At 37.4% G+C, this 26585-nt stretch overlaps 1 protein-coding gene across 1 annotated transcript in view; it reads right to left on the bottom strand.

Annotated features, from left to right (window-relative positions):
- LOC149266413 (UPF0235 protein At5g63440) overlaps positions 1-11008 on the bottom strand; it is a 94243-nt gene extending 83235 nt beyond the window's left edge. Inside the window, exon 1 of the mRNA XM_089430529.1 lies at positions 10727-11008. Coding sequence (XP_089286655.1) covers positions 10727-10841 — 115 coding nt within the window. The 5' untranslated portion in view covers positions 10842-11008. The remainder of the gene's footprint in view (positions 1-10726) is intronic.
- Between the last annotated feature and the right edge of the window lie 15577 nt (positions 11009-26585).

Genomic DNA, 26585 nt, shown 5'->3' with positions numbered 1-26585 from the left:
TATCTTTGGGAGATGTGTCAACATGTATGCAGGGTGTTGATAACTACAAGACGATGTCACTGGAAAAAGGCCATCACCAAAAGGTAATATGTGATTTGTTCTTGGTTTCTGACCTCTTGGAGATAGTTTGGATATGTGTGCAGGGCCATGGTAAGAAGAGTTGTGAAGGATGTCACAACTATGTACCTTATGATCTAGAGCAATCACCGTTGAAGGAAAGGTGAAGATAGATGGCCCTATGAAGAAAGCCCCAGAAGTAAAGCCAAGGAGGATACTTTTTGGGAAAGAAGGAATGACATGATGAAGGAAAGTGATGGATGGTTGAACCCTACATATGAAGAAATTGATGACATCAAGGTCTTGGATCATCAGTCAACTAGAAGACCCTATAAAGTACTAATGATAGAGCTCCTATTTAAGAGGTAGCTCTGGGAGGTTCCTATGAGTAAAGGAACTCGAGTAAGTTTCTAAGTAAAGAGAAACTTGGAACTCATCCCTGGTTAAGAGGGAGAGCTAGACACAACATTCTTGTCTTCAGTTTGGAAGAAAGAATGGAGGATTGTGTAATCATTTGGCATCCGACACTCTTTGAGGATGTGGTAGGGCATCCAAGACAAGAGAGGACAAGAGGACCGATATTCTTGAGGGTTGGGAACCCAAGATGAGAATAGTCTTAGTAGGGCATACTCGGAGAACACGGGCATACTCGGAGAACACCCGGGTTGGTATGACCCTAAGAGAGATAATGATGATGCGTGCCTATCAGTGATTGGTCTCGCCAACATTGTGTGCTCTAATCTAAGTGAGAGATAGAGTTGTTAGTCAAGGCCTTGCTATATGAAAACAATGTTGGTTGAAATGATGTTATAACAGATGGATTACAAATTCGATTCTTCTTATGAGAAATTCTTCAAATTGAGAATGACCAAGTACCATTATGAATACCTCCCTAGTTAAGAGGGAGTGTTGAAGAAAGTGTAACTAGGTTCGGTCTTCATAATGACATGATCTTTGTAAATGATGTAATAAAAGAGAATAAATTATTTTTGTATGCCTTGCTACATGGGTTTCATGAGCAAGAAGTGTCATAGGTCAAAAGACTTCTTCTTGATGTCTTTAGGATTTATTAATATGTCAAAGAGTCATGTCATGTATAAAGAAGCTCTTTATGAGCCTATGTAAATGTATACAAGTCTACAAAAGTGTGTAGCAGCCCTCCAAAGACCAAGATCAATCCTCCATTAGCAAGCACAAGAAGTCTGCAAGCAAATCGATAAGGAATTCATCATGTCAGCTTCAATATTGAATTAAATATATAAATGGCAGTCATGTCGGCCTAGAAAAATAGACACAATGATTCATGAAGTCAAGTCGGCTTATTTGCAAGGAGCAACCACTATAAATACCCTGTCAAGGTATCCACAAAAGGCAGATCATAACTCGCATTTTCCTCTCTGAAATTTTGTATGGGTATAGGAGCAGATCCGCACTACAAGAAGGCAATTGTCTGGGTCTCGGATGAAGAAGTATCACCATACTATTCGGATGGGTATGGGAGCAGAGATCCGCACTACAGGAGGACATACCTCTGCACTTCGGATGGCACAATAAGACAAGCAAACACTTCGGATGGGTACAGGGATCTGATCCGCAGTCTCAGTGATAAGTATAAATACAGTGATGTGAAATCTCGGTGAGAACAGTGGCTTGACATCTCTCGGATGGGTATCATGATTCCAGAAAAGATCTCAGTACAAGGAGGAACGTTATCACAGTCTCGGTGGATCTATCTCCTAATAGTCTATGTATATATATGATGAAAAAGGGCTCGGATCCCTCACTGTCTTTGTGTAGTCTCACTGTCTCGGAATAAGATCCCACTGTTGTAATCACAGTCTAGAAATACACTCTCGGCTTGCTCACAGTTAATGTGATGATGATCTCAGCTAGAGTACAGTGATGGAGATATGATGAAACAGTCATCATGGTAATTGCCATAATAAAGCTCTCGGTGCATCGATAAAGATCACAGTGAAGATCTCAATAGACCTTGTTGACATGGTGAAGAAGCAGTAGTGAAGACCTCAGTGATGCAGTAGTGATGGCTTCAATGGTGCAACAATGATGATGATCTCAGTAGTGACAAAGAAGAGGATTGATATCTTGGTCTTGGAGTGGCAGAGTAGGTCAAGGGTCATGGTCTTGGTATTCGTCAATTGGAATCTCTATAAGAAGAATTTTGTGCGGGTTTTCCTCTCCAAGAGGGAGAGGTTTTGGCCCTGGCATAATGCCAACATCTTGTGTTCTTGTCTCTTTGTTTTTATAGCAGTTTGATGAAGTAATAACACACACTAATAATGCAAAAAAGGATTAAGCTAAGATAAATTGTAAAAACACTTCACAAATTGTTATCATGCTAAGAAGAATCACCTTAATTATGTTTGCCCTAGATTCTTCAACAAAACCCACCTTCCAACATGTGTTCTTGGAAAATAGGCGAGAAGGCATATGACTGATGCAGGTGGCAGAGATATGAATGACACGTCGTCATCAACTACTAGTGGCTCTCAGGGGCTGACGGTTGTCGGCTGGAAGAGATGAATAGGAGAAAAGTTTCTCCTAGGGGTCACCCACTTTTGGTGGATAACAGGATCATAGAGATAGAGGAGTATCGAGTACTATAACTCTATAATATACTTGCAAACTGAGTATCTCAAGGCACTAACTCAGGAAACTCAACAATGCCCTTAGTTGTACTTCTTGATTACCCAGGAAGTGTAAGGTTGTAAAACTTGAAATAGATCAAGGGTCAACTTGAACTCCAACTTAGACTCAGACCAATCTGATTTCAATGACTCATTTTGCTAAAAAGAAATACTTAAAATATTTAAATTTTAATGGAAAATATATTTTAAAGATTCAAAACCATTAGATATAAAATATGCAAAGTTTGTTCATGCCTATACCATGTAAGGGTGAATGTATGAAAAAATTTCAGAATTGCGCCAATTGCAAAACATATTGGCAACAAAATACATAATCAATGAGGCTCTAAAAGGCCTCTACACTCTAAAGTCGAAGAAACATGCTACAAGCATCTACTTTCCCCTCGCCTGGACTTCTTCAAATTTCACAAGCTAAATCTCCTCTCATGGTATTCCAAGATAGATGGTTATTTGCAGAGTATGGGCTTGAGTAAAAGTGAAGTAGATCCTTACTTATGTCATACATTTGTTGGGACAGATATGCTTATTTTAGCGTTGTGTGTAGATGACTTGTTTCTTATAGGTGCAAAGACACACACTACATGATGTAAAGCGGGCATGGTTATTGAGTTTGAGATGGGCATTGGCATGATGCATTACTCCTTGGGTTTAGAGGTTCAGCAAAGACCAAGGGAAATTTTCCTTAAGCAAAGTAAGTATGAAGTGAAGATCCTAAGAGGTTTCAAATGGAGGAGTGCAAACCTGCTACCATAACCATGACAGCTTCAGATTCAGGGTTGGTGGACCCTACAACAGCCAACTAATAGGTTCTTTGGTGTATTTAAATTTTGGTCAACACTAGCATAGACATACATTTTGCAGTAAACACTTTGGGCCAGTTCGTGGTGGAGCCAAGGCAAGGGCACTAGATAGCAACAAAACATGTGCTCAAATGACTAAGGGGCATAGTGTAGTATGGTCCTTGATAACTTAGTGATGTTTGCAGGTGCATACAAACTCGGATTGGGTAGGCAATTTAGAAAATGAGAAGATCACCTCGACGTCTACTTTAGCTTGGGATCAACAATGATAATAGTCTAGAAGGAAGCAAACTTCCATGGCACTTCGCTCAACAAAGACAAAACACATGGCAGTCAGTAATGCTTATTGTGAGGCCATCCAGATTCGTAAGTTGCTTGCAGGATTATTTCATCAAGACTTTGTTCCCACAAAGATTTACTGCGATAATCACAGTTGTATCAAACTTTTTGAGAATCTAATATTTCCAATGTTCCACCAAGGTTCCGGGACGAGGGGGCGAGGGAGCGAGGGGGCGCGGGAGCGGCCTATGCAAAAGCTCCCTACCATTTTTTAGGAAACGTGGGGGAGCGTCAGGGTCTTAAAAATCTATAAATATAAAATATAATTTATTAATTGAGTCCACTATGACAATTTGGTTTGAATTGAAAAGCTGCAAAGCATGATCATTGATATGAATATCGTTTGACATTATCCAAATTTATAATATCATATAAAATAATAAATTTAAAATTCTAATTCAGCTTGGTCAAATTCTAATTTAGATTTTGGTCAGGCAGAGGGAGAGCTTCAGCTTGATAAGGTAGCCATTGAATTTTGTGAAAAGGTAAATGAACAGATCAGGAACACTGCATTGGCAGTAGAAGGGGTAACTACAATGGGTTGTCCAGTTGTATTGAATCCAATAGCTAGAAAGTTTGTTATATTATATATAATATAGACAGTACACCATATGCTGAAAGAAGAGTTTTAGTTCCAGGAGAGATGAGAAGATCACATGAAAGAGTTTCTGACAGTTTACTATCAAATGACATTGACTGCAGGATGACCATCTGCGAACCAACTTGGGTGACCAACGATGGCATGGATAATTTGTCTACCTTATTAGAGCAATGCCATGCAGTTCAAACTTCAAACTAGCAGTGTATTTCAGGGGTGAAAATAATTTTCAGACCTGAGAATTCAAGCTGAGCAACTGTGGTCTGTGTAAATTTTGTAACTGTATAAATTCATATATAACGACAGTTCCTGAGATTTCTTGCTGCCCATAGTATTTTGTCATGCTTGCAGTAAATGCATGTTAGTCTATAGTCCACCCAATTATTTCCCACATGACATAGGTGCTGTTTTTATAGTTTGTATGTCAAATGTCATGCAAATTAAAAACACAAACTGAATGTCTCATATTCTTTGCCTGTCCCTCCAGTTATCTCCCCACTGTAATCCAGCCATCAATTGAGAAAAAAAGAAGTTTTAAAAGGGAAAATTCATGTACGTGCTATATGGTCCAACAAATTTCCATGATACTGACCCTCTAAAATAACGCTCTTTGAAACCAAAATACAGCACAAGACGTTATCCCCATACAGAACATGAGTAGCTTTGTACCACTTTAGGTCTATTAAATCATAAACTATAAGCAAGGCCATTTTTTTGGGAGCATGGGGAAACGTCCCCTCAGGGAAGGGAAACGTTTCCCTGGCACGTCCCCCTGAGTTTCCTCCATTTTGGGAGCGTGGGGAAACGTCCCCTACTCGTCCCCAAGTCCCCGGAGCGCGGGGGAGCGAGGAAACTAGACCCCTAAGGGGGGGGCGAGTCCCCGTGGAACACTGAATATTTCATGACAGTGCCAAACACATAGAGATCATATATCACTTCAAACGAAACAGGATTCAAAACTGAGCAGTGAAGCTCCCATATATTCCCATAGATCTATAGGTAGATGATATTCTAACAAAGCCCTTAGCAAAAGGGAAGCTTGAAGTATTCAAAGAGATACTTGGATTGGCGCAGATTCTGCAAAATTTCTTTCTTACTAAATGGGAGCATTAAGAACTGTAGTTCAAGCAAGAACTTCTTGCATCGGTTTCAAGTGAGCATGCAAGAAGTGGTTTAAGGCATTGTAATTCATTTAGGATAAAGTGAAATATCTTGTGTTTTTCAATGGAGTCTAATAAAGTGCATTCAATGCATAATGACTTAAATAAACTAGATTTAATCTCAACCATACATCTAAAAATCATATTAGCATTTTGGAGATTAAGGTTTTGTTATATTGAGGTTTCAAAAAAACATAAATAAAGCACAAAAGAGAGGTTTGTTCACAATTGAATAAATGAGCAAATAAGCAACCAAAGGAAAGAAAGCAGTGATGGGAAGAAGAGGATCGATCAACAATCAAACATGTTGAAGAAAGGTCATACTGCAATAGTCAAACAACAAATATGTACATATCCATACGAATTCATACAGCATCCTACAACAAATCATACAGGTCATGAAATTGTTGCTCCTCACTTTTTGTGCAAGTTGCACTCTTAGTTAAAGCCATACAACTTAGTTCTTGGGTAACATGAACAAGTTGTACAGTTGCTAGATCAATCAACCTGCGGAGGTTTCCTTGTAAGCTTTAAGGAATGAAAGGTTGATTTAGAAGGAGAAATCATATATGCATGTGTGTATTAATTTATACTTCCACAATTTATCGTTTTCCAGCTATTGTGTGATTGTTGTGTTAATCAAATTATGCAATTGATTTATTTGATTGAGAACATAAGGATTGCAGTCACCTAGGGTTTCTATCATTAGTTTGTAGTTTGGGAGATGAGCTACATTACCTCAGTATCTTTTGTTGTCTTAATCAATGGATCAACATCCCCTTTCTTCAAACTAGGAAGGGGTCTTAGAAAATGATGCCCCCTATCCCCTCTCCTTTTCTTTTTAATAGTTCAAGGGTTAAGTAGGTTAATAATGGAGGCTTTAAGATATGGTAGTTCTAAAGGGATAAACATTGGAACTGCCTACAACATTACATGTCTCTTGTTTGTGGATGATATATTATTTTTTGTGAAGGTACAAGAAGGGCCACTCGGGGGAAAAAGGATTTGATTCTATTCTAGTGCATTTTTGTTCCATAGTAGAGCAGAGTAGCTAAGAGTGGGTAGAGTGCAAAATATGGAGGGTTTATGTTATGTAGCAACTCATGAGCCACAAGTGTCACTCCTTTGTATTTGCACCATTTCCATTCAGAGAAAGTGAGAGCAAAGCAGCCTCACCTTCCACTAGATTTTCTCCTGAAATGTTTTCCCAAGTCATATTTTGTGTGATTGTGGTTTTGTGAGTGATTGTTCTATTTGTTCTCTATTTTCAGCATTTTATATATTGCGTGCATAAGCAAAAACAGTAATTTAATAAATCTAGAAAATGTTAGGAAAATTAACCCTCAAAGTATAGATTTTTGGATTTTCGGAGGTAATCCAAAAACTTTGGTTGAATGATCAAAGAAGAAAGGCCTTGTTTTGGCATCAAGGAAAACATTGGCTGTCCCAAAAGCAAATGGAGGCTAGGGTCTAAAAAAGCCCTCTCTTCTCCAAGGCACTAAATGTACAAAAACATGTCGAGGTTAATACAAGAAAAAGGGTTGTGGGTTCAAGTAATTAGAGCCAATTACATTGTTCCTGCTGTTGTAAGAGATTGGGTAAGGAATCCAATAAAACATGTACATATTTTGGAAAGTTGTCAACTCAGCTTCTCATTTGGTAGATAACTAGCTGATTTGGCAAGTGGGCGAAGGTAACAAAGCGCAAATTGGTCTAGACCCATGGGGAGGCAGCAATGGATTGCACGGATTACCTCTTCGGATGATTCAGGAGATAATAAATAAAGGATATTATACACTTAGACAGGTTGTGAACTAGGAGAGGTCTACAAATTAGCAACAACATTGGCTTACCTAGGAGGAGATTGGTCTAGGGGAAGAACTTGCTGAAGCATGGAAGATCTACACAGATGCATTAAAAGACAATAATTTCAAAATAAAAGAAGATGATGACCAGATGTCATAGTCACTCAATCCTATTGAAATTTATGTGCGGACTCCAGAGACTATGTTACAAAGCCCTTGCGGAGGAAGGAAGGGAGGGTCAAGTCACAGCAGGTATGGAAGTGGAGAACCATCTGGAAATTAAGGTGCCCTCCCAAAAACAAAATATTCATGTGATTGATTTTAAATAATGGGGTTCCCACACGGGAGGTGCTACAAAAGTAAAACTTCAATGGGACCAGGTTGATGTAGCTTATGTCAACAAGCAAATGAAACAATTGTACATTTAATTATGACCTGCTCATATACAAAAGAGGTTTGGAAAGAGGTGCAAAATATGACAGGTCTAAGAAATGCATGAGAGGGTGAAGATATAGAAGAAGCATTCAGATCATCGTATGCAAAAAATGATACAAAGATGATAAGATTGTTTCCTCTTAACATAGCTTGGGAAGTATGGCTACCCAAGAACCTAAAAATGTTTTGTAAAGAGACCCAATCTCTTAAATGTGTGATCTAGTCACTAAACATCTTAAAACCTTGTCCGCTGCCCCAGGATAAACAAAACAGGCATGAGCTGAAAGAAGAGATAATCAACAAGGATATCCCATGGGCATACTTTGATGGTGTCTCACAAGGAAGGCATTCAAAGGGAGGCTCAAGGAGAATTTTATATCTTTCTAAAAATCACAGCATTTATTTCAAAGCTAAGATAGAGCAGGAAACTAATAATTATCTTGAATTGATGGCTCTCAGATCCGTTCTTCAGCTGACCGAAGAATTTGGTGTATCACAAATTCAAATATTTGGTGACTCACTGCCAGTTATTCAATTGTTGCAAAAGGAAATTTCATGTTACAGCCAGCCACTATATGATGATGTACAACTCCAAATGACAAGTTTCTCACATATCTCTTTGTCTCACATATACAGGAACAAGAACAAGATAGTGGATGGACTTTCAAAAAATGAGCTGCCACTAGAGTGAGGAACCTGGATTATATCCATCCTTCGGAATGGGCACTCAACTGGATATACTCATGAACCTTAGCTTTTAAAGTTATACTTTTGATTAAGACAGTGAACAGTTTGAGGTTTTTCGTTGGAATGAAGTAATTCATAATTTCGTGTCTATTTAAGATGGGAACAGGGCAAACTTTACTGCTACAGTTTTCTGTTATGTATTAAAAGGCAAGTATGAAAAGCTGTTTGCTTCAAGTGGCTTTAGTGTACTTCTTGAATGCCACTGCCATATGATACTAGTGAATACAGCAAAATGGAACCAAGTGCAATAAATATATGAACCAAGATGCATAAAAATTAAGGCTGTAAATGGCCTCTAAAATCCAAAAGTAATTATATTACACAACAAACAAATAATCTGAATCTAGATCGTCTACAGTCTTTGCATGGGTTTGCTCAGGAAGCACTCTAACCAGCAAACGAACAGTGTCAAAACAACACTCTTTGCTACAAAAGTCAAAGTCTTCACAAGCTCACAAACGAAAAATGAGAAGGGTGTGAAGCAAATAGTGGGAAGCATAATTAAATAGATGAAAATTAGATGGTTTTTTTTAGTGGGTGGGGCCATGCTGCATGAAACAAGTTCGAACCAGTCAAACCAGCTGGTTTTGAAGAGATTTATATAAAACTGGACAATTTTTTACCAGTTCTGTATGGAACTGGCCAGTTGGGGATAGAACCAGCCAAAACCTTTTAGAGCAACTATTACGGAATGGAAACCTCCAAACAGTCCAAATCAGCCGGTTCTGATAACGTATCCCGAGTTAGGGTTTAGGTATGCAGGCCAAGTTCTCGTTCCAATATGCCTAATTATTTATTATAAAACAAGAACTGAAACCAAACAAACTAAAGCTAGGGAGTGAGGAAGAGCGAAAAGGAGATGTCATCAAAACGCTTGAAAGTTGTCTGATTTTAAAATAAAAAAACAAAATATATAAATATATATATATATAACCCCAATTCACAATTCTGACAAGAGCTATTTAATTTGAACTGATCCTCGACACTGTGTATTTCGAAAAGGAGTTGTCTTTAGTGCGATTTTTTTGGACTTTCAGGTGCTGAAATCCGGCCGAAAAATTTAAGGTGAAATCTTAATTTATGTTATTTAAATTGGTTTTTTTATTGTATATATAAATTCAGCACCCTGAAAAACTTTAGGGCAGTTCGATTGTGCAGGGTTACCCATCAAACTTGTGATTTCAATAAATTCATGCTGGATTTTAGAGAAATTAGACCAGAAAAACTCATCGAAAAAGCTTCCAAAAAATCACAGTAAAGACCACTCGTTCTAAACTCGTTCTGAAAACTTGACAAACCCAAATTTGTCCGCTGTCTGGAATATCGCCAGTAACGAACAGGTCTTTAGCATCCAGAGACACTCAACTTTACTGTGAATTTTACAGTTCTTGAAACCACCTGTACAGGTAGTCCGTTTCTTGATTTTCCCATACCTGGTTATGAAAATAAGTTTCAGCCTCGTTACTTATCCAACTCATGACAATCTTACCTAACTTCGACACCTTGTTCTGACAAATAACAGCTAAATAAAAATTGTCACTCAAGAAGTGGTCCGCTAGCAAGTCGGAGCACTTTACAATGATGATCCAGGTCCAAAATCTAGACGGTATGCTCCACGTGATAATGCAGTTGATTAAGTCTTCCCATGGTGTCAAGTCGTTTCAATGAGATAAGCATGATTCCATGTTAATGCAAAGGCAGTGTTAATGGCAGTTTCCATGCTACTGAGGTTTATGCATACGGATGACATAAGCATAAAATCCGAGTGGCTTTCATGGAATAGATATCACAGCTTCTTAGCTTCTTAGCCAGAATTGATCATCGTAGGAGATCGTCCAAACGGATTGAAAATAACTTTACCAGCCTAGATACAGTTAAATATATAAATATTTGGGTGAATGAAACCCTATAAATGCAATCAAAGAAAATGTAAAATAGCACACAGAAAGATAACTTCCTCGAATATAACATTAAATGAGCGTTCGGGCTGAACATTTATATTGAATTACCAGTTTTCGGACAAACATTACAATAAAATTGAGTTGACATAAATATTCAAACATGCGTTGAGATGCAATAAAGGAATGTAGATTCAGAAGAAAATGATGAATGGAACCTGTAATGAGGACATGAGAGCCGCAATGCTTGCAGTAATAGACGTAGAGATCGGATTCGGGGCCATCTGGAGCAGCATCCTCGCTGGAATACGTGTGGGTAGTCCTCTTCGGCATCTCTCGATGCTCCGAGGAATTTGGTAATTACCCTGTTCGTGAGCTTTGCTTTAACCTTGTTCTCCCACCGAATGATTCGCAACACATTTATCTTTACAAAACTTTTCAAATTTGCCAATCGGAGATTTGTGGGGACAATCGGTCGAGTCGAGGGAAACCTCTATAAACGTGCCCGCATGGTTGGTCCTTTGGGCTTGTTGGACGACTTTGGGCATACTTACATCAATTGCAGATTTCTCCCATGGTAATGTGGCAAGGTTAATTTTTTATTTTTTTATATTTGCAGATCTCATTGCCATGGCGTAAACTTGATTTTTTATTTTGTCACCTACATGTGTGTTGAGTTTCCAATTAAGATAAACTATTAGATTTATGTTTAATAATTATTAATTAGAGTGTGATTTAATGATAAATTAATTAAATTTATTATCATTTATGTTAATAAATTTGATGCGTAATTTAAATACTAAATTTTATGAAAATAGATTATATAAATGATTTTATACTTATTATTTTTTTTATGTAAATGATTTTGTATATATATTGATTTATATGAAAATGCACTGCATCATTGATAAATGATTTTGTATATATATATTCATTTATATGAAAATGAACTGCATCATTGATAAATGATTTTGTATATATATTGATTTATATGAAAATGAATGTCATCATTAATAATTGATTTTGATTTTGTATAGACATACATTTCAAAAAAAAAATTGTAATTGATTTTGTATATATATGTATATTTAAAAAAAAATTGTGTTTATAAGGATTTTAAATGAGACTCTGAAAAACTACAACTTATTTTAAAAATAAAATAAAATATAATGTAAATCAAGGGCCCACCTCCACACAATGATTTGACTACTAAGTCTATGAAGGCATACATACTCTACCCCCCTCTAGTTTTGAATCTATGACCTCTTAGGAGGAAACACATGCTCTTAACCATTAGGTCCTCCCCCCACAGACACACACACACACAAATTAAATTTAAGAAAAATGTTAAAAGATATTATACTCGTTTTTTTAGAAAAAAAATAAAATAAAGAATGATTTTCATTAAAAATTAAAGAGGTGTTTATATTGGCATAGTTCTTTCCTCGAGAGTTATTCGATGGCTTTGTAAATAATAATCTGAAAATCTAATAATACACTTCGCCATAGCATAGGGCCAAAGACCAAAGAAGTAAACTAAAGCGCTCTAGAGGTAGCACTTTTAGGAAATACGGACAAAAAAGAGGAACACGTAATATCCAAAGGAAAAAAACTTTCCAAGTAACCTACATATAGAGGATGACACCAACAAAAAACCTAAAAGGAGATCGTCCATAGTAACCAGACAAAAACAAAGCAAAAGGGAACCGAGAAGGGTTAGAACTTTCTCCACAGACAGAATCATTTACCAGGTGCTCAAAATACATCAAGCCCGGAAAGAGAGAGATGCCATACTTGGATAATGCATTAACTTCAAAAAAATTATCTCTATAAACATGCTAGAAAGAGATGATTGAGAAAGAGCGCATAAGAGACATGATATTCTCCATCCAGTTAATTAAGGAAGGGACCTCGAGCTCATTACTCCCATGAACTCATTGGATGATAGATTTTGCATCACCCACGATCAAGATCTTGTCAATAGCAAGCCAGCGGGCACACTGCACCGCCCCCCAAAGGGCCACCATTTTAGCCCTGCAATTAGAGCCAACGCCACAATACCAACAGAAGCGATAGGCTTCAAATGGGCTAATCCTAATGATGACTTTGCATCCACACAGACCTCTAGAAGAGGCCCTGTCGAAATACCCAATAGGGAACTTATCCCCCAAATCAACATAGGATATAGAGCAGGAATGTGTCTTGGGAAACTAGGGACCAATCTCCTAGAAGTATGCAACGATCAAGAGGTTGGATATCTTAACATTTGGATGTTTGCCCTAAAAAATACAACCATTCATGGAGTGCTAAATCCCCAAATAATATACAGTGGTAGAGCTCTGAAAGCTTTCTGACTAGATGTCTAGGAGGAGAGACATGAAAGGATTGAAGAGCAGTCCACCAAAACATTAGTCTTCAGGTTCCTTGTTACTTCCTCCCATATAGCAACCGTAAAGGGGCAGTTAAAAAAAAAAAATGTATATTATCTTCAAAATCCAGCCCATAGAGTGGGCATCTTCCCCGCCCCTAAAGGCGCCTCTTCATCATCTTTTCCCAAGTAAGGATTTGGTTGTGAATGATCAACCACGTGAAGCATTTGAGCCTGCGCGGTGCCTCCCATTTCCACATTTGAGCAGTCCACTCAGCAGCGAGGCACAATTAATTATTCATAGATATGTATCAGTAGACTTCATTAGCATAAACACTCCCAATAGTGACATGACCCCCCCATACGATCCTATCATGTTTTTGGGACAACGAGATTCCAACCTCACTCAATTGGTTGCGATAGAGTTCCCATTCAACTTCAAGATTCTCTAGAAGGCCAATCTCCTAGGCATGAGGCTAGATAGATGAAGAGAAAAAGGAATGACGTCCATCAAAAAGGCTGGCAAGAGTATGATAACCCTATAGATTGACCATATGTATGATATGGGCAGAAAGTATGTGATTTCCAGACAATCCCTTGATTGTATCCAGGCATATGAGGATCTTTTCCCCGTCTCCTAGCTGCCAACACAGATTACCACATAACCAAGGGTTAGCAACCATCAAGATATGCCATATGAGAGATGCTTTGGATTTTGATGGCGCCCCAGCTATAATCCAATCCTCCAGATTTATTTGTTGGATGTATTTTCCAAAAAATACCCTTTTCATTGAATACTTGCCATAAATTGTAGATAGTAAGGCTAAGTTGAAACGCTTAGAATCCTGAATGCCCCACCCACCCATATGTATTGGCCTAAAGATGGATTTGAGTGTGATAAGATGAAACATTTTATTGTTGCCAGTGCCAGACCAAAGAAATTTCGCAATGATTGCATCGATTTTGTTTATGACAACCTAAGGGATGTGGAATAAATGCATCCAAAACACTGATATACCTTGTAGAACGGCCTTCACCAGCGTTACCCTGCCTCTAAGAGTACGCCATTTATGGTCCCAGTAGGTCAATTTATTTTCAATTTTTTAACTATCTAGTACCAGTCCAAGGTCTCATATTTGGTAGGTTTTAAATAGAAGCCCGAATATTTAAAACCAAAAGACATAGGCTTAATTTTGACCCCAAACAAAGAAGCGATCTATTGGATCTCCTTTGAAGCCCCAACATCGGAAATGATCTAAGATTTTTCTTTGTTAATGATGAGGTTAGATGCTTTTTCGAATTTGGTGAAATCCTGGTAAAAAATTTCCCATTCTGAAAATTTGACTTCCCCAGAGCAGAGAACTGTTGGGTTGTGTTATATTCTTTCCACGTAGTTAACAGGGGGTTTGAAGGGCACCCGTAACCCCACTTTATGGGGTTCGGGGCAGCGCCCTAGAAAAATTTGGTTTTGGACCCTATGTTAGGTTGGGCGGACCCACCTATGGTTTTGTGCATGATTGTCGCACATGTTTTTTGGACGCGATGGTTTTTCGGTCCATGGTATTAGATGCGATGGTTTTTGGTCCATGGTATTGGATGCTTTAGCATGTATAAATATGTATTGTAACATTGAAAGGAACATAATGAAAAATCAAGCTGGTAGTCCCGGTTTTGGGATCTAGGGGAAAATCTCTGTGTATATGTGTTTTATGTGTTATGATCTCGCATTGTTTATTTTCTGTGTTTTAGAATTCGTATGCAAGTAACTTCTGTACGGGGTTAAAACCTACATTTGGTATCAGAGCAGTTTTGGCTTCAAGGGGATGCCTTTGTTGCTGAGGGGTTTCGCTCGGGCCTGTGGTAGACCCTATTCAGTGGGAGATATGCGAGATCGATTCTGGTGGTGAAAGAAGATGGCGAGTAGTGGAAAGATAGAGATCGAGAAATTTAATGGTCAAAGTTTTGAGTTGTGGAAACTCAAGATGGAGGATCTGTTGGTGGATAAAGACTAGTGGATCGCGGTAGATCCGCGTACTAAACCAACGGGAGTGTCCGATGAAGAATGGAAGAAGTTGGATCAGAAGGCAAAGAGCACAATATGATTGTGTCTCAAATTCAGTATTGCTGAATGTATTAGGGGAAGCTACAACGAAGGCTTTGTGGGACAAGTTAGGGACTTTATACCAATCTAAGTCTCTGGTGAATACACTGTTCTTGCGGAAAAAACTGTATAACCTGACGATGAAAGATGGAGACTCGGTGACAGAGCATTTGAATGCATTTAATACTATGGTAAGTCAGTTAGCATCTGTTGATATTAAAATTTCAGATGAAGATAAGTGCATCAGTTTGTTGTGTTCTCTACTAGATTCGTGGGATAGTCTGGTTATTGCAATAGGTAGCAATGCAACTGCCTTGCATTTTGATGAAATAGTCTCATCCTTGCTGACGGAGGAGATGAGACGGAAAAATACGGAGAGCCAAAATGGTGATGCCTTTTATTTTTGTTTGTGGAAAAACATGTGAACAGTTATTGAACCAACGTTTCGGACTAGCTTAGTGAGTCCATCATCAGGGCAATGAGATTTTTATTTTGAGAAGAGAGAGCGTGAAATTATGGAGCTATTAATAGTTGATTGAAAAAATATTCAATGTTTTTTTTTTTTCCAGCTTACGAATGACTAACTAATTAACATCTGTCGACGGCTCTTTTTTGGCTGCTGGTCTCTCCATCGGGCAGCTCCAAAAGTTTTCTGATCTCTTCATACCAGCTTTTTGTTTATATACTTTCTTTCTAGCTCTGATATAATGATTTTTCGCTCCATGTAAATGATCTATAGAGATCTATATCTTTCCATTGTGCTCTATCGTCTGAATATCTTTCGATGCGTCCAATATGCTCGATGGCCTCTTATCGGCCACGCATACATGTAATCATGTAATTATCAGACAGCTTATATGATCTCAATATAACAAATATAGCTTTTTTTCCTCTGAAAAAAAAAACTAATTAATAATTATTTCTTTATTAATTTATATGTATATTAATTAATTTTATTTATTATTATTAATAATTTATTTTTATTTAATTTATTATATATATATATATATATATATTAAAAGGGATTGATTATGTATATATTTAAATTTAATAATTAATTAATTAATTAATATTATTATTATTATTTTTAATCAAATTAGTTTATATAATTAATGTATTTGTCTTAAGAAATATTAATAAATATTAATCTGGGAAAGATCTAAAAAATTAATGTTTAAGGAATTAATCTAATATTAGTAATACATTATATAACTTAATGTATAAACAATTAAATAATCTATTAATATATTAGTATATTGTTAATGGTTAATTAATATTATAGATAATATTACTATGTTACTAACATAGCACTATAATATTAATATATTTATATTTATATAATGTAATATAATATATATTATATTAATGAAGTGTCTTAAATGAATTAATGGATTAATACCTTAATATCAAGATAATAATCTATTAATTTATTATGGAAATGTATTAATAAATTATTGTATTAAAATTAATATGATATAATAATAAATTAGTAAATTAATATTAATGAAATACAATAACAATTTTATTCAATTATTTATTTATTATTATTAATTATTATTTTAGATTTTAATGTTATGTATTTAAGTTATTAATTAATTAATTTATTTATTATTATTATTATTATTATTATTAGATTTTAATGTTATGTATTTAAGTTCTTTGCAATGTTCGGCCTGGAGTATGCCGTAAAACTGCTTCTGCTTGGCTAAGAGCTCGTCTTCCTCGGACGTAAGGAAACAGGTTAACGGCCCAAGACCCAGAGGCATCTGGCAGGAGTGATGAGCCTGCTCCCTTACGGACCACCAGCGGGTTATTTCAGGTGGCGTGGTTTTCCTATCTAACTGTGATGAGTCAAACTGACATTCGCGGATAGCAGCCAGAGATGGCTGTCCTCACTGTTGGTTTTGACACCTGAGTTGATAGGTTTTTCCACCTAGGTGAAAGTTCTTTGCAATGTATTAAATATTATACTAGTAATGTGCTTAATCAAGGTTTATTTATGTTGACTAATTAAATTTTGTTTAAAAGAGGGTTAAAATTTTATTTTATTTATTTATTTATAATTTTTTAATGAATGAATGATTGTATATTTGTGTTTACTGTTTTTTAATTTTATTTAATAAGGGTTTCCAGGTGTTACTTAATTTTAGCCCGTCATCTCTATTCATGTTGTTGGAAGATTTTTCGATTTCAATTGCTTCTTTCACCCTTCTTTTTAAATAATGGTCTTCCTTGTGAATTAATTTTGCTTGTTCCATACAAATGTAGTGTGAGGAGGAACATGCATGCTCTGCTAGACCTGATTTTTCCGACATGTTTCTTGTAATATCATTAATGTGTTCTTTTAACCTTATGCCAAAGGATCTCCATGTTTCACCTATATATACTTTTCCACATGAGCAGGGAACCGAGTATACTCCTTTGTGATTTTTTGGGTCTATTATGTCCTTGGCAGAGTCAAGCATGTTTCTTATGGTGTTAGGGGGCGTGAAGGCAACCATGATGTTATGCTTGGAGAGAATTTTGGCAATTCTGTCTGTGGTTCCTTTTATATAAGGTAAGAAGATTCTAGGGTTTTCAACAGTTTTTCTTTTTTGGATATTGGTTGAGGATTCTTTAATTATTTTTTGGATAATGTTTTTCTGATAGCCATTGTTTATAAAGACCTTGTAGAGGTGGTTGAGTTCTTCTTCTAAATGTTCAGGGTCAGAGATTCTAGAAGCTCTGGTAGCTAGGGTTTTGATGACACCCACTTTCTGCTTCGGATGGTGGTGGGAATTTGAATGAAGATATTTGTCAGTGTGAGTTTGTTTCCTGAAGACCTGGTGGCTAAGTTTGCCATTTTTCTTGGTAAGGAGGACATCTAGGAAGGGGAGTTGGTTGTCTTTTTCAATTTCAATAGTGAATTTTATGTGTTCAAAGAGGCTATTTATGTGAGATAAAAATTCATTGAGTTTATCTAAACCATGGCTCCATTTAGCGAAAATGTCATCTACATATCTTTTCCATTCATCAGGGGTAAAGGGAAAAGATTTGAGGGCCATTTGTTCAAAATTTTCCATGTATAAGGGCAGACCTAGAACAGAGGGCAGACCCAGAACAGAAACAAAAATAAGTCATTGAGTGGGAGATCTAAATCTAAAGGGAGATCTAAATCTCCAGGAAAACCTGTAAAGGTGGTGTGCTGGAAATGTGGAAAGGAAGGGCACTACAAAAGGGACTGTAAATCTAAAGCTCCTGACAAAGGAAAGGTATCTGATGAGGCTCCTTCTGCATAGGCGAAAACCACCTCAGATGAAGGTGGGGATGTGTACTTGGCTTCTTCAAGTACACATGTAGACATGAGGCATGGTTGATTGACTCGGGTGCATCTTTTCACTTCACTCCCCATAGAGAGTGGTTCTACGAGTATGAGAAATATGATGGTGGTGATGTCTTCTTGGGGGATGACAGGAAGGCTAGAATCATTGGTCGCGGAAAACTAAAGTTGAAGTTGCAAGGTGGAAGGCTTAGAACACTTTCGGGTGTTCTACATATTCCTGCATTGGCCAGAAATCTGATTTCTGTAAGCAAGTTGGATGATGCAGGCGTAAAAACAGTGTTAGAGAAGGATACCTGCAAGATGGTTCGGGGAGCACTGGTATTGATGCGGGGAGTTCGGATTGGAACTTTGTACAAGCTGCAAGGTAGCACTGTTATTGATGGGTGCAATAGTTCTGTGGTTCCTGAAAGTGGAGTAGAAAATCTAGTGGTCTCTAGAGAGAAGACTATGTTGTGGCATCAAAGGCTTGGACATATTGGAGAAAAGGGCCTTTGAATACTTCATGGTAAAGGTATGGTAGAAGGTATGAGTAATAACTCTCTGGATTTTGATTTCTGTGAAAATTGTGTATATGGGAAGCAGAATCGGGTGAGTTTCCCCTCTGGTAGTAAGATGGCGAAACAGATATTAGAACTTATGCACAGTGATGTGTTTGAACCTGCGAAGGTTCCATCACTAGGTAAGTATGTGTACTATGTATCATTTATAGATGACTTCTCAAGGAATACATGGATATATTTCCTTAAGAAGAAATCTAAAGTCTTTGACAGGTTTAAAGAATTTAAGGCTCTAGTGGAAAACCAAACAGAGAAGAAGATAAAGGTGTTGAGGACAGATAACGGTGGAGAGTTTTGCAGTAAGGAATTTGAAGAATTCTGTAAGAAGTGTGGTATAGCACGGCAGAAGACTACTCCATATACACCTCAGCAAAATGGAGTTGCAGAAAGAATGAATAAGACGTTGATGGAAAGGGCAAGAAGCATGCTTAGTGGTGCCGGGTTAGGACAGGAATTTTGGGCAGAGGCGGTGGATACTGCATGTTACCTGGTCAACAGGTCACCTTCATCAGCGTTGGAGGATAAGACTCCACAAGAGGTATGGACTGGTAAGAAACCCTCTTTTTCACATCTGAGGGTATTTGGATGTGATGCATATGTACATGTAAGGAGAAACGAACCAAATTGGATAGTAAATCTGAAAAGTGCATCTTTATTGGGTATAAGGATGGTTTAAAGGGTTATAAGCTTTGGAACCCAGTCACACAGAAGGTTGTGTACAGCCGAGATGTGGTGTTCAGAGAGGTGAAAGATGTTATTAAACATGAAGTCCAATGAAAGGAACCTGAGAAGATAGAGTTTGAGCTAAAGGAGGAAGAATCAAACTCTACAACAGAGGAGGAATCAGAAGATGAAGAGCCACAAACTCCGGCTGTGAGAAGATCAGTTTGAGAAAGAAGGCAACCTGAAAGGTGTAGTTCATCTACTTTCTGTTCAAATTTTGCTTTATCTATTACAGATGATGATCCCAGAACTATGAAGGAAGCAATAGATTCAGAGGATGGAAAACTCTGGAAAGAGGCCATGGTTGATGAAATGGCATCTTTGAACAAAAATGAGGCTTGGGATCTGGTGGAGTTGCCGGCTGGAAGGAAACCCATTGGCAGCAAATTGGTGTTCAAAAAGAAGACAAATGCAGAAGGAAAAGTGAAGAAATACAAAGCTTGGTTGGTAGCAAAAGGTTATTCCTAGGTGTCGGGAATTGATTTTGGTGATATTTTTTCTCCTGTTGCCAAGGTAACTTCTATTAGATTACTTTTATCTGTTGTTGCTGCTTTTGATTTTGAGGTAGAACAAATGGATGTGAAGACAACATTTCTTCACGGGGATCTGGAAGAGGAAATCTACATGAAGCAACCTGAAGGCTTTGCAGCGAAGGGTAAGAAAGAACTGGTATGCAAGTTAAAGAAGTCTCTGTATGGGTTAAAACAGTCACCAAGGACGTGGTATCAGAAATTTGATACATTTATACAGGGACTTGGCTTCACCAGAAGCAAAGCAGATCATTGTGTGTATTTTAAATTAATTGGTGACCATGTTATTTATCTGGTTTTGTATGTGGATGATATGTTGCTGGTTGGAAATGACAAAGAAATTATCCGGGATTTGAAGACCCAATTGTCCTCCAAATTCGACATGAAAGATCGTGGTGCTGCAAACTATATTTTGGGCATGGAAATTAAAAGAGATCGGGCAAAGAGGAAGCTCTGGTTAAACCAGAGGAAGTATGTTGAGACAATACTGTAAAGATTTAATATGCAAGATAGTAAACCAGTGAAGGTTCCTATTCCTATAGGTGTGATGTTATCTGTTGAACAATGTCCCAAGACACAAGAAGAGGAAGAGGACATGTCCAGTGTTCCATATGCAAGTGCATTCGGTAGCCTAATGTATGCAATGGTCTGTACTAAACCAAACATTGCACATGCTGTGGGAGTATTGAGCAGGTTTATGTCAAAACCAGGAAAGGAGCATTGGACAGCAGTGAAGCGGGTTTTCAAGTATTTGCATGGCACTAGTGATTATGGTCTGTGCTACCAAGGAAGACCAGGATTGGAAAGAGTGCTGGATATTCATGGCTTTGTTGATGCGTACAGGACTGGAGATCTAGATCAGAGAATATCTACAAGTGGGTATGTGTTTAACCTATTGGAGGTGCAGTCAGTTGGATGAGTAAGAAACAATATGTAGTGGCACTATCTACTATAGAGGCAGAATACATGGCAGCCACTCATGCAAGCAAGGAAGCAGTTTAGTTGCAGAGATTGTGTTCAAGTATGGGGTTAGTACAGGAAGCTATAAGGATAGACTGTGACAGCCAAAGTGCAATTTTCTTGGCAAAGAACCCTGCATATCATTCAAAGACAAAGCACATTGATGTTCAATATCACTTTATGAGGGATATGATATAAGACAAAAAGGTGTTGCTGGTAAAGGTGGACACTTTGAAGAACACTACGGATGCATTGACAAAATCTGTGAGCTCTGAGAAGTTCTCTTGGTGTAGAGAGAAAATGGGCATTTTAGGGCTGGGAAAATGACTAAGCTCTCTTGTGGCCCCCTGTGGAAAGAAAACAACAAGTGGGAGAATGTTGGGTTGTGTTATATTCTTTCCACGTAGTTAACAGGGGGTTTGAAGGGCACCCGTAACCCCACTTTATGGGGTCCTTTGGTTTTGGACCCTATGTTAGGTTGGGCGGACCCAACTATGGTTTTGTGCATGATTTTTGCACATGCTTTTTGGACGCGATGGTTTTTCGGTCCATGGTATTGGACGCGATGGTTTTCGGTCCATGGTATTGGATGCTTCGGCATGTATAAATATGTATTGTAACATTGAAAGGAACATAATGAAAAATCAAGCTAGTAGTCCCGGTTTTGGGATCCAGGGGAAAATCTCTGTGTATATGTGTTTTATGTGTTATGATCTCGCATTGCTTATTTTCTGTGTTTTAGAATTCGTATGCAGGTAATTTCTGTATGGGGTTAAAACCTACAAGAACATCATCCACAAACATAAGGTGTGTTGTTGTATTATTTCTTGAAACCCTACACCCATTTATTGATCCAACCTCCTTCTTAGCTTTGATACCTCTACTAAGAGCATCGATGACCAAGATAAAAAGTAGAGGAGAGAGGGCACATCCTTGTCTTAGTCCTCTAAAAATTCTGAAGAAATTGGTAGGCTCACCATTGATTAGACCAGCCATGGATATCAAAGATACGCAGGCCATAATCCATTTGACATGTCTGTGAGGAAAACCAATTTTGTAGAGGACCATATGGAGGAACTCCCAGTCTACCATGTCATAAGCCCTGATAAGGTAGACTTTCATAAGACGTGCTTTCAACTTCGTGTTTTTTATAGAGTGTATGCACTCTTGAGCAATAGCCACCGCGTCCTATATTCTTCTACCTGGTAGAAAACCAAATTTCTCCAGAGTGATATGAGGGGATAGAATCTTCCTTACTTTGTTAGCTAGGAGTTTAGAAATCATTTTATAAATAGAATTGCATAAGAAGATAGGTCTGAAATCAAAGAAATAAAGAGAGGTTGTCTTTTTAGGAATGAGAGTAAGAAAATTTGTGTTGGCAGCACATGATACTTGACCGGAGCTTCTAGATTCTTCCACCATGTGCATCAATTCTGTACCCATAAGATCAAAAAAGAAGAGGAAGAGTTTGACAGGGCAACCATTAGGGCTCAGGCTATTATCCTTCGCCATTTCCTTCAAGGCTTGAAGGAGCTCATCCTCCAAGATAGGGGTATCCATCTGGGCTATATCTTCTTCATTGACCATTCTTAGATATAAATTCACCAACTTCGATTTATCTTATATTTTGTCCTCTTTTGACTCCTTGAATTGCTTACTAAAGAAAAGGAAAGTCTATTTCTTGATATAGTACACAGAGGAAATAATTATGCCATATTCATCTCTTATGGCCCATATTGAATTGGAACTCTTTCTTTTAAATGTGTCCTTGTGAGAAATCTTAGTATTTTTATCCCCACCTTTAATCCAAGCCATCCGACTCTTAATCAGTCATTCCTCTTCCTGTAATTTGAGAATTTTTGTTAGGTCCCTATAATACTAGTGTATTCCCTCATTGTTATTAGTGTAGCCCCCTTATTGTTATTGTTGTGCCCCATAGAAGCCCACTATTGTTATTGTTGTTCCCTTACATTATTATTGTTATGTCGGCTCTGATTATATTGTGACCCCTTAGACTCCTATATATAGAAAGGAGGTTTTGTCATTTGAATCATCCAAGAATTGTTCATTTGTGTAATGTAAAGGAGGTTTCCCCCTCGAAGAGGTTGATTTTGAAGTCGTTGATCTATATTTTCTTCTATTTTGTGAGTTGGTTGCATAACATTTGGTATCAGAGCTTTGAATTCTAGGGTTTCGCTGCTTCAAACAGGTCATGATGGAATTTTCACTAATTATTATTATTATTATTATTTTTAACGAAGATTTAGAAGTTGAAAAAAAACCTATTTGATACAACATCTTGAAGAACTTCGTGTCTGAATTTCAGACCGTTTCTCACAAAATGTTCGGAGATATGAACCAAGGAAGTTAGGGTTTTTGCAGGCTCTCGAATTCCATCCCAAACAGGTGACCTTGGGAAAATCGTCATAACTTTCTCTCTGAGCATCGGATTCAAATTTCGTAAAAATATAAAAAATAAGACGGACTGTAGTTTTTTGGGTATCGCTTTCAAGGCCCAAGGTTGAAAAATTGACACGTGGAACTTCATACAAGTTCGCTCTACTGAATCAGTGTATAATCAAGCCATTGTGGGAGATTGGGCATAACTCTTTCTGGGAAAATCCAATCTTGATTAGACTTGTGGGGTTGGAAAGAAGACTCAGAATTCTACAACAAAACAAAATTTCAAACCTTGGAGATCCGAAATTTCAGAGATACATCAGATTCAAAATCGAGCTCCTACAAAGCAAAACAAAAAAATAAAAGGTGTGTAGTCTTTTTTAAAATTTGCATAAGTTTTGTTTGAAAAAATAGTTTGAAGTGATTCAAATGGAATAGTGAAGCATAATTATCTTTAATTGAAGTCCCAAAGAAAGAAAATGGAAACACCTAGTAAGCAACCCAAAAGCTCTTCTATGACTCATGAATAAGAGGAAGAAATGCAACATGATATATCAAAATTACAAGACCAAGTGCAACAAATTTCACTCTCACAAAAAGCAACAGAAGCTAGGATGGATAGTTTGAAGAATGGCATGGAAGTTGAGATGGATGGTTTAGAGAATGGAATGGAAAGATAAGATTGATGGTTCGAAGAATGGCATCAATGAATCAAAAGGCAACATTGAAGATTTGAAGAAGGACATGGAAGGTTTGAAGGGAGGTTTGGCAAAGCTGTTACACGAAATGCTTCCTAATGGCGAAAAGGTAGTAGAGGAAACTCATGATGAGAAAAAAAAATGTTAATCATGATTTCATAGACTCTAATATTGGATTGAAGACCCACCATATTCTAAAGATCGATATGAGGAAGTTTGATGGCAAGGATCTCGTAACATGGATACTATAGATGGAGCAATATTTTGATCTCCATAATGTGCAAAACACACAAAAGGTACGCATTGCAACTTTATATTTAGAACCCAATCAGTTTGTATGGTATCGATGGATTTTCTCTCGTAAACAAATTGTCACTTGGTCAATTTTTATGAAGGAAATGATAGCACATTATGAGGACACAAAGAGCAACACCTTCTTTAACTAATTGATAAAGCTCAAACAAAAGGGTTCAATAGTGGAGCACATTGAGGACTTCCAAAAGTTGAATATAAGGGTAAACAATATTCCAGAGGAGCATAGGATTGATGTATTCATAGGGACTCTAAAGGATAACATCCAACACAAAGTTTGCCTTTGGGAACCTGATTCATTGGAGAAGGCATTCAGGATGGCGAAAAAAATTAAAAGTAAAATTATGGCAACAAGGAAGCCTACCACTCACAACTATAAAAATGGAAGTGTGGTTGCTCCTAGCCTTCCACAACCTACAAGGTTGACACCACAACAATTGAAAAAAAAAGAATCAAAAGGGCTTCGTTACAGTCGTGATAGCAAGTACACTAAAGGTCATAAGTGTGCTGAGAAGAAATTATTTTACATCAATTGTGAAGAGGAGGAAGAAAAGGAACAAGAAATGTCAAAAAAAGAAGATATACACCAGGAACCAACCCCAGAGAAAGGAGAAATGAATCCAAGCATATCTTGTAATGCATTGACAGGAATTACCACTCCTCAAACTCTCAAGATAGAAGGACATATCAAGAAGAAAAAGGTAATAGTGTTGATTGATTCAGGTAGTACCCATAATTTTATTCATTGTAAGATAGCTAAGGAATTAAATTGCTTCCTATATCCAGCACCGGAGTGTTAAGTGATGGCTGCAAAAGGGGGAACCATAAATTGCTCGGGGAAAGTGCCATAATATCAAGCTATCCATGGGAGAATATGTATTGAATCATCCAATGCTTTCCATTCCAATGGGTGGTGTTGATGTTGTACTAGGAGTCCAATGGTTACAATCTTTGGGTATGATAGCTTTTAATTTCAAGAACTTTTCTTGAATTTTTTTGGGAAGGAAATGAATTTGAATTAAGGGGTATTGTAAGGAAACTAGGAAAGATAATCATCTCTAATAGCATGACAAAGCTTCTAAATAAAGAACAACGGGGCATAATTGCACAATTATGTTCACTTGAGGCTCAAACATCGAAATCATCTATTTCTCCAGACCTCCAAAAAGAATTTGACAATCATTCCAAGGTATTTGAGACTCCCAAAGGCCTCCCACATATTCGTGGTCATGATCATGCTATTCATTTGATTCTAGGAACTATTCCTCCAAACATCAGGCCTTACAAATATCCTTATGCTCAAAAGAGTGAAATTGAATGTATGGTTGCAGAAATGTTAGAGGCTGGTATAATTCAACCTAGTCAAAGTTCTTTCTCTTCTCCAGTGGTATTGGTGCACAAGAAGGATGGATCATGGTGCATGTGTCCGAAATATAGGGAGCTCAACATGCTCACTATTAAAGATAAATTTCTCATTCCTGTCATTGATGAAATACATGGAACAATTTACTTCACCAAGTTGGATCTTAGTTCAAGATATCATCAAATAAGAATGAAGACTGAAGACGTTTCGAAAACAACATTTAGAACTCATGAGGGTCATTATGAATTTTTGGTCATGCCTTTTGGCCTTACCAATGCACCTTCTACATTTCAAGGTTTGATGAATTCCATTTTCAAACCCTTCCTTAGAAAATTTGTGTTAGTTTTTTTATGATATATTAATCTACAATAAGTCTTGGAAGAATCATGTTCAACATGTTGACAGGGTGCTCAAGCTATTGGAGGAGAAACAATTATACACAAAAACCTTCAAATGTTTCTTTGGAGTACAAGAGGTGGAATATCTAGGTTATATTGTATCTCATGAGGGTGTTAAGGTAGACCCTAACAAAATTAAAGCCATTAAGAAATGGAAAATACCCACATCCATAAAGAATCTGCGAGGATTTCTCAGGTTTGATAGGGTATTATCGCAAGTTTGTTAAGAATTATGGGAGAATAGCAGCACCTCTAACAACATTACTGAAGAAAGATGCATTTTCTTGGACTCCAGAAGAAACGAAGGCCTTTGAACATCTTAAAGAGGCAATGTGCCAAGCACCG

The sequence above is a fragment of the Pinus tabuliformis genome, chromosome 6 (genome assembly GCF_031772625.1).
Source record: "Pinus tabuliformis cultivar Carrire ecotype Pingquan chromosome 6, CPIR1, whole genome shotgun sequence".
Lineage (NCBI taxonomy): Eukaryota > Viridiplantae > Streptophyta > Pinopsida > Pinales > Pinaceae > Pinus > Pinus tabuliformis.
The sequence above is the reverse complement of the archived record's forward strand: the minus strand, read 5'-3'. Positions and strand labels throughout refer to the sequence as shown.